Consider the following 9,464-nt stretch of genomic DNA (forward strand, 5'->3'; position numbering starts at 1 on the left):
TACACAGAAAGAATATGATCAAACATGGTCATGCTGAACTTTTAAAAGCTACTGATTCAAAATGAATCCTGAAGAGGTAGACTGGTTCAAACCCATTGACAGCCAGTCAGTGCTAGAGGCCTAGCAACGTCAGGCTCCAGAATTCTGCAAGCAAAATAATTAATAATAATTGCATTTCTTCAGGAGAAGCGTAAGTGGCTAAAAGAAAAAACACAACAAACCCACACAAGTCAAGTCAAATCTGGGTCATAACAGAACATGACTGCTAGCATTCAGTAGCATGCAAGGCAACTCAGAAGCTGGGAGCTTAGGAACGCCCACAATCCTACATGCCTAGGCACCAACTAACCACAAAAGAGGAACACCAGCAAATACCGTTAAGGCTAAACAAAGTGTAGTGACCTAAAGCCTACCTGGCCATGTAGACTCCCAGCAATAACTGCAAATTTTTATAACACTTCAGCTTTAAAAAGATGTTTAGTTGCTGTTTTTCCCTAGCTCAGCTCTATTATTGACATACAGCTATAAAGTGCTGATTACAATAAACAAGATAAATCTGATACAGCATCCAGTACAAATGACAGACCTCTGCTATGGACTGCATCATAGTAAGTCTGCTGTACTCCTTTTCCAGCATATCCAGCTTTTCCAATTTAGACTGAACATGTGATTGATCAAGAAGCCGATCTCTCTCCAATGAGCCCTTGAAACGAGAAGTGAAAAGCAAGACAATTATAAGCAGAATAAAACAAGACCATCTATAGTAAGCTTTGTGTCTGCAGCGCAAAGGAGGCCCACAAGCAGTCCAAAGGAACTCCTGCTTCTTCTGTGCAATTTTAGATGGTGCTATGATTAGGGAGCAACTGTGCCACTGGTCTACCAATGTGGGGAACCCCACACTCAACCAGACTCAGATGAGAGAGAATTCTGCAGTCTCTCCTCCCTCCGAACCCAACGTGGTAAAAAACCCTCGTTACTCAGCTATTAGAGATAGCTTTCTGAATTTTTTTTCTTCAGTAAATATTTAATAGACTGAAATAGGACAGCCACAGAGACCAAAGAACAGAGAGCTCTAGGTGATCCATACGCCTCTAAAACAAAATTCAACCTCTTTTTACATATAGGCCAAATCCCACAGTCATTGATAGCAGGAAATAGAAATTTTACTATTATTTCTACAGAATCAGTATTTCAGCCCCAGTTTGGCAGAAGTAGTACTAGTAAAGAAAATCCCCAAAGATCTGAAGAGTGTAAACACAAAAGGGAAGTTTTTTCCAGTGGCACATGGGTATAACACTGAGGGATAAGGATGAGCTACTACAGTAAGCCAATCACGCAGAAGCAAACAATTCTTATTAATATCAGAGCCTGCTACTGCCTTAGAGACAGGTGCACAAAGGCAGAAAATACCAGGGTCCTGATAAGACTGGGAAATTTAAGTAGGGAAGTTATCCACACCTCAGTATATAAAGGCCAGCTGAAATAGACATCCACACTTGAAGATACTAAAATTACAGTAACTACAAAAAATCATGACACAGTTCATGATTTTTATAATTTAACCCTAAGATAATCTTGAAGACACACCTGTTTCTCCAAGAGATGCGACTTCTCATTTTCTGCATGCTGGATCATTTTTCTCATGTAGTCCAGCTGTTTCTCTAAAAGGCTACACCGAGACTCAGCAGCTGCCAGCTGAGAAACCAGTTCTGAAGAGAACAGAAGGCAGAAAAGTGAAATCATGCACTGCTTGTCCTGGGATTTTTTTTTTATGTTTTCAGGACAGTTCCAAAACAAACAAGAAAAGGACCATCTAAAGAAACCCACTGATTAAGCCTAACGAACTTCTGTATGCATGCAAATCCCTAAAACAAAGTATGCTTTTAAAATTATTTCTTCGTAACTCCATGTGTCACTGCAAAGTAAAAGATGCTGAAAAAAGTAAATTAAAATAGTTTTATGCATTGATGAATCTCAGGTTTCATCCACATCAGTGTTGTGTAGTATCTATGTAAAGTTTGCAAACAACCTTGATTTTTCTTTGATACTTCAGTCTTGTCATGCTCTTTGTGTTGCATTTGTTCACTTAGTACTTTTTTATAGTCTGCTGTTTCTCTGCTGAGGTGTTTTACATTCTCCTCTGCCTGAAGCCGTTCCAACTCCAGTCGATGAATTTTTTCCTGGAGATTCTTCAGAGCAGAAAATATTGCTGTAATTGAAGAAGTACCTTTTGTTAGATACCATTAAATTTCCACTTCAAGGTAACACTGATCTTGAAATGTTTTTATAAAAGCATGTTATGTAAGAAAGTCAGAGTGTTCCTTACCAGCATCCAAGACTCCTTCCACGAATTAAGACCTGCTTCCCTTTAAAGCATAACTGACTCTAAAACAAGTCTCAAACGAATAGATGCCCTTGGTACACACCTTCATCTAAACATTTGGGAAAGATGCCTCCATTTCCCAGAACAAGGCAGGTAAATATTCTGTAGATTAAGTACAAGCAGTGCATCTTCTGACTCTTTATCAAAAGGAAATGAAAGGTCACAACTAGATAGTGAAAACAGTGGCAGTTCTCTCTATTATTATTCCTCTACAAGTGCATGCTAGCACAACAAATATACAAACACAATGTTTCTATGAATGGTCACAGAGCAGAATAAAGGTTAGCTATCAGAAGGGCTATAAAAGTGTTTATTCTCTAAGTGGCAGCTCCTTCTTGATTCTTCTGGTTTTGCACTTGTGTTCTCCTCCTCCCCCCCCCAAGACATGCATCTCCTTTGTGCTGAACAACTTTCCCTCTTTCTGTTCCATTCCCTGCTTTAGCAATTACTCAACAAAACCTTTATATGTTTATCACCACAAAAAGAAAAGCAGTTGTAATACAACTCACATCACCTTGCAATTAGACCATCTGCTGGTAATCTGATGTATTACGTCTCTTAGCTGTATTGTTTAATTCTGCAAAGGGAACCATAACCATAAGCCCTTTCCCCTATACAGTCCTGCTAAAGTAAAACATGGGAACATCTGTACGGACAGCTCATATAGCAGACTAATCTGCAAGGTCACATTAGCCCACTCCTTTGTGCTTAAATCCACTCTAGAGAAAGAATGCATGAGCACAAGAAAAGTTGGAACTGCATATTTGTTTGAGCATCATTACAAAAAAAAAAAAAAAAAAAAAAAGGAAAAATAATTATCAGAATGAGTTTTCCAGAGTAAAAACTCATCAAAACTTGAAATGCAGAATAGCACATTAGAGTATCACATCAATAAAAACTACCTGCTTTAAGGTACCTGTTAAGTAAATAAAAAGTGGGTGACAGCAGTCACAGTTATGAGAGAAGTTATAGATAACTTGGCCCTGTTTGCAAGTCACCAACTGCACCCTCATCTCTATTTATATTACTGTTATCAGGATTCAATGGAAATGCTCATAGATGAAACTATAAACAGTTTTGTTACTATTATCCTTAGAGCTAAATTGAAATCTCTGTATATTTACAATAATGACTAACAAAATACAGCAATGAAGCAATTGAGGCTATGAATAGATAAAGGTGAAACCCAACAGAATGCCAAGTATCATTCAGTCATCATTAGAGTATTAAAACCAACTATGTATGCTGAGACACACACATATACAGCACAAAGAAATTCTAACCAAAATAAGCAGAGTTTACTTACTCAATTTCAGGATTTTTCAAGATTATTTTTTTAAAAATTAGGGGGTGGGAGGAGCAGTAAGGACCCTCAAGAAAAATCAAATCTATTTTCCCATCTGAAGTTAATTCCCATATCCTTAACCTTATTAAAATATACACTCTAGAACATTCCTGCATTGTTAAAAGCTATGCAAAAAGAGTAAGATATTGGATCATCTGCCTGTTGGATTTAATTTTTAGTACATATTCATATTTACTTAAGCATTTTTTGAAAATAAAAACATTTTGTAATTTTTAAAAAGGGATACAATTTATCAGATTGTCTCCCTCCACCTGTACTTATTTCAGAGTTGGCTGAGATTCCCTGCTTGAAAAAAGTTGCCAAGTGAAAACTTGGAAGTCAAAAGTTTGTCACTACACAATCTACAAAAATACACCTGTATCAGTAACTCATAAGGAAGCTCTTTCCTGCACATCCAATTTTTTTATCTGTCACCAGGTTCCTTTAGTTTTGTGTCAACACCACTCAAAACTGATGGCATTGAGCATATGAGAGCATATACTGCATTTTAAATAGCACTTCAAGAATTGAGATTTCATCTACTAGGTCATTAACATAGAAGTCTCTAGTAATTCAGACACGAATTATGTTATTGGAACAAGGACTTGAGCCTATCATGCTGATTTTTTACTTAGTTTGAGTAATATTAGGATTCATCCTAAATTTTTCTCACTTTTCTCCCTATAAGGAAAAAATACCAAGTTTTTCATACCCTTAAGCCTTCATGCAACTCCAGTCTTAAAGGGAGTATTTTTGCAATGACCCTGAGCCAAACAGCTCACACCAAAGGATCGGTCCTGCTCTAGCCTCCCAACTCCCCTTGCTGCCACCTGTACTTACCCCAGGGCAGCTCTGGACTACGTCTCACTGCATGACAAGTCAACTCACTAAAATAACAGAAAACTAACCAAGAATGTTTTTGTTCATGTTAGGTCAGGCAAGACAAACCTGTTTACCTGGAGATGAACACCAGGACCACAGTGGGAAAGGAGGGAGAAGGAATAGCCTAGAAACAAGGAAGAATAAATGGGAGTAAAATCTCCTCCCTTTTTGGTGTTGTGATCTCTCTGTTCAGCACTACGCTGCATAACACTCTCTGCATGCTCTAAGTCTTCACTGATATAATAAATATTCTCACCACACCCTTTGTCCATGATAAGCCTTCCCACTGCAAAAAGCACCAAACCTCTTCCTTTGCTCCAAACCATTTTGGGGACTAAAGTCTCCTTATTTCAAACTCAGGTGTGAACTCAGAAAAGGAAAGATTGAGGGAGAAGAGGACTGCAGAAGGGGCAAAGAAAACATGTCAGGGCAATTTCACAAAGTATTTGGCCAATTTCACAGCTCTACTACTGAAGAGGATAATCTTTCTTCAGCTGTAAGATGACCTTTTTCATTAGGTATTCTTCAGAAAAAGAAGTGCAAAGGACCTACAAAACAGGTGACCTGCACATCTCTGGGAAGCAATAAAAGAATAAAAACACTGCAACTTTTGTACAGGGCGACATACAGTATTTCACCACATGATTCAGAAACAGCTAAGAAAACAACCTTGCTGAACTATTACCTCTGCTGTTGCTTTCAGGATATGGAATTACTGGTTTCCGTGGGGAGCGCAGCAAATCTGAATTAATAAATGGCTTGTACTTTGGATATTCTATAAATGAAGTTGTAGAGAGTCCATCTGTGGCTGACGCAGAATTATGAGTTTTGTATAGTTCACCCTGAAAACAAAACAAAGCTGTTACTCAGCACATTTGTTTCTCTGTCACAACAAAAAAAAAGCAGAATCCAGTTAGCTGGTGTGGAGAAGTATTGCTGCAGGAGACTGTAATATCTCAAAAGCTCTATTCCCTTCCTTACAGCCTTAGGCTGTGTGATCTTTACATCCAACTCCACTCCACTAAAAACAGTACCAGAAAGAAAATGTCTTTTCCATACCAGTTTCCGATTTCCACTTTTGTTTTCTACTTACTTATTCTGTCTCTTGCTTATTGTGAGAAGGTAACACACCAGTCAGTTGGAAAACAGATCCCTGCTTAACTACTGATTATACATACTGCACACGGGACACTGTACTAAGGTGGCCAAGCTGATAAAGCACACCCAGGACCACAGTTCTACATCCTCTCATTTAACGTAATAGCTCACTGACCGTAGATGGGGCAGAGGACACGCTCTCTCCCCACCTCAGCCTCCCAGCTGCATAGTCCCAACCACTCCTTTCCACTGGCTTCAATTCATCTTTCCTATCCTTCCATGAATAGATTGCACCTCACCAGCAGAAACACCTAGGTGACTTTATGCTACACCTGATTAGTGGTATCAGCACAAGAAAAGCAGCAGCAGATCACAGCCAGGAAGGTACCTCTGCCTCTGAGCAGCAACGTGCTGTTAGATCAGCTTGAGACTGTTCTCAAAAACACAGCCACAGAGACCACGGATTTCCCAGCAGTCTACATCAACTTTCCAAACGTTGTGTTTTGGATGTTGCAATGACCAGAGGGAACCACCTAGCTGTCAGAATACCATTAAAAAAAAGAAAGCATGTGCTTTCTAACAAGATTCTTCTAAGCAAAAGGGCCACGGCACTTAGTGTACTGTATTTATGGTTTTAACTCAAAAACTGACTACCTGGCCTAAGCTTTCTGATTTGTGTATATGAATGCTTATTTTCAATGTGCAAGAGTAATTTCTCTCAACTGTACCCACCATTAAACATTTCACTAACAGAATGTGAAGGTAACCTAAGAGAGGAGTGGGCTGCAAACAGATGCAATGGTCCAACAGCTTTCCACAGAACATTTACTTCACTAATATGTTAACTGAGCAATTGCTAATCTTGGCAAGGTTTTCTTAAGCTTTTGCAAATACCAATTACTGGGAGCATATCGTGACCTAAATTAAAATACAGAAAGTATTTATGCAAGTATCTCATAGCAAATTAGACAATGGCCCAAAACGTATTATGAGGAAGAAAACTAATACAGGGAAAAGATTTAAGAAAATTTCTAAGTTATTTAAAGCATACACACAGCTAATTTCCTCTTATAAATGAAGTGATACATTGTGGACATGAAAATTAGGATCCTAAGTACTGTGAATGTATCAATCAGTGTTTCTAAGCACAATTTTATGAATGCTTTGCAGTTTGTGTCTGTAACATTTTCCTATACAACGTAATGGCTTTTCTTGGAATAACTGCATTTGCACAAGAACTTTTACTACCACAGAAAGCCAATTAACACACTAATCCCTAATTAAGAATATATTAATAAAAATATTTTGAACAGGTTTTTGTATACATACATATATACACTGTTTTATGCTCAGCAACCATACTGGTCTAACTAGAACGTGTGCTAACATCAAGACCTAAACCTCACTCCTGCAAAAAAACCATCAGCGTTACAGGATGTTAAATTGATGAACACAGAATAATAAGATCAAATAATGAAGTAAAAATGAACCAAGCAAAACACAGTACTTTATGCAGCGGGTAATAGAGTAACAGCAACAACGTAAACCTCAGCAACCCAAATGACAGTAACTATTGATTCAAATATCAATATACTATCTGCCATTGATTCAAATCAAAGGTATCCCATGAAACAGTCAAAAGAAAAGGGGAATCAGTCTGAAATCAAAGCAGGGCTGCCAGCATCAATTTTCCTAGATGTCTTTATGTTTCACCTGTAAAATCTGGTTTGTGAATTAAAAATAAATACATAAAAAACCCAAACTACAGGAGTTTTTTTGTTTGTTTTTACTGGCATAAGTAACATTTTTCTAGCCAACAGCAGACTAACTGAAAGAAAAAGCTAGCATACTCAAATACTTGAACACCGAGTTACACAAAGCAAAACAAATACAGGCTTTCCATTAGTTGCGTGTCTTCTAAATTTCACCTGGGTGCAGGGTACAGGCAGTAATTTGAATAGTGTAATAGTCAGTACAGATACTTACTTGAAATCAATACTGAAAAAATTGTGCTGAAATATTGTCTGTTGTATAGGTAATCATTCTTTGCTCGAGTCTAAATAATCCCTTGCTACCAAGTATATTTTTCCTTATATGTTTAAGCAAAAGACTGGTTTATATTCCATTTCACAAATAGTGACTTCTAAATAACCTGAGTGAAAAATGTGAGAAAGCTTATGAAACAACATCAAGGAATTTCCCATCACAAATCTCAGAGTCAAATATCACACCAATTCTCTGCTCTTCTCCTCGATTTCTATCAAGTCATTAAAAATAATTTAAGTCTGTTTCTGCTCTTGGAAATTCCCACGGGGAGCATCACGCCGTGATGCTCAGAAAAATCCTGAAACGTTAAAAAAAACACATATGAAAATCAGGGAACTCCGTATATTTGTTCTGAATCTCAGCTAGGCCACGTCTGCTAACTACATCTTCTCCTTTCTGGGTACTCCCTATAATCTTTCCCTCCTTAAGCCACACTAAAGCCTCATAATAGTAAAGGAAGCAGCTCAGCGGTCCCGCAAGGAGCTAAGCGCACCAGCATTACGTCACGGTAGCCAGCTGAGCACATTTCACCTTCACAGGTCTGAGGACGTTACCTTCCAAAACCCATTGCTGCTACCACTGTGTATCACCTGCCTACTCGGGCATGCAAAAGGGAACATTAAAAACACAGAGCAACGATAGCTTAACACACCGGTAGCATGCAGTGACCTCCTGAAGCTCCCAAAGACTAAACACATTGCGGGGGCGGGCGGGAGAAGAGACACAACCTCATATGGAAAGTTTTAAAATAAGAATCAGCAACTTAGGGCAAAGGTACACTTTTCAAACCAAGCAACTTGTGTAGATGCTAAAAATGACCCACCATAACATTGTTACTTCTCTGTTACAGTAAAGAAATACCCCACACCATGGAAAACCTTCCAGAAGGCTATTAATCTCAGTGGTATACCAAATGTTGTCAGTAAGAAAAAGGAAAAAAGCTCTATGCTCTTCTCATTATCGTACAGAATTTGGCTAGGTCCCTGGACAGTAAAAATAACAATGATTTATAAACAAACTATAGAACCAAAGAGGCAGAAAAATGCAGAAAATTTCTTGGGCAATAAGTGCAGCAAAAAAGCATGAAGGCACCAAGTCAGCGTGTTTGGTACTAGCACTTTGGCCCTTGGAACTAAATTAGACTGAGTGTATTGCAAGTTCTTATATGGGTGCTTAGAACAGAAAAAAAAAATAATAACAGGAAAAAAAAAATTGCAGCTGGTAATGCTTTAAATGACACCCAGTAGTCCTCACACTCGGTTGAAAAAAAAAAAAAGCTGAAATAGGGGAAAATTATCTAGAGACTGGGAAAAAATCAGAATAACCAGATATTGAGTTCAATGAGCATAAAATAACCAAGTACCCAGTTATTGAAACTTTCAAAATAGTCATTTTGGAGGGACAATCTCTATTAGCAGCCTGCCCTCATCCCTCAGTACTGCATTACTGGGAGAGTGGGGAAGGAAGAACAGCCCCTATCACCCAGAGGCCAACCCAAGCGCTGTCTGTGCCTGCCTGATACAGAACTGAGTCAGGAGTGCTCTAAATTAAAATAACATCTCTAGTTAAAAGGAGACGTTAAAAAGTTAACTTAGTCAAGCCATTACATCAAATAGGGGAAAAAAAATGTTGGCACAATACATTATGGTTTTGATAAGTTTCTGCTCTAGTGTGCCAGATGTACTAAAAGCAACTATTTTCAAAGTTCAG

At 38.3% G+C, this 9,464-nt stretch overlaps 1 protein-coding gene across 1 annotated transcript; it reads right to left on the bottom strand.

Annotated features, from left to right (window-relative positions):
* Positions 1-586: 586 nt before the first annotated feature.
* On the bottom strand, positions 587-5,452 carry LOC104072754 (centrosomal protein of 57 kDa-like; the record flags this gene model as incomplete). Its single annotated transcript, XM_009572322.1, has 4 exons — positions 587-703; positions 1,588-1,709; positions 2,030-2,209; positions 5,296-5,452. Coding segments are annotated over 4 exons (576 nt in total), but the record flags the coding sequence as incomplete, so codon positions are not given.
* Between the last annotated feature and the right edge of the window lie 4,012 nt (positions 5,453-9,464).

Source organism: Fulmarus glacialis, unplaced genomic scaffold (assembly GCF_000690835.1).
Source record: "Fulmarus glacialis isolate BGI_N327 unplaced genomic scaffold, ASM69083v1 scaffold45550, whole genome shotgun sequence".
In the NCBI taxonomy this organism is placed as follows: Eukaryota; Metazoa; Chordata; class Aves; order Procellariiformes; family Procellariidae; genus Fulmarus; species Fulmarus glacialis.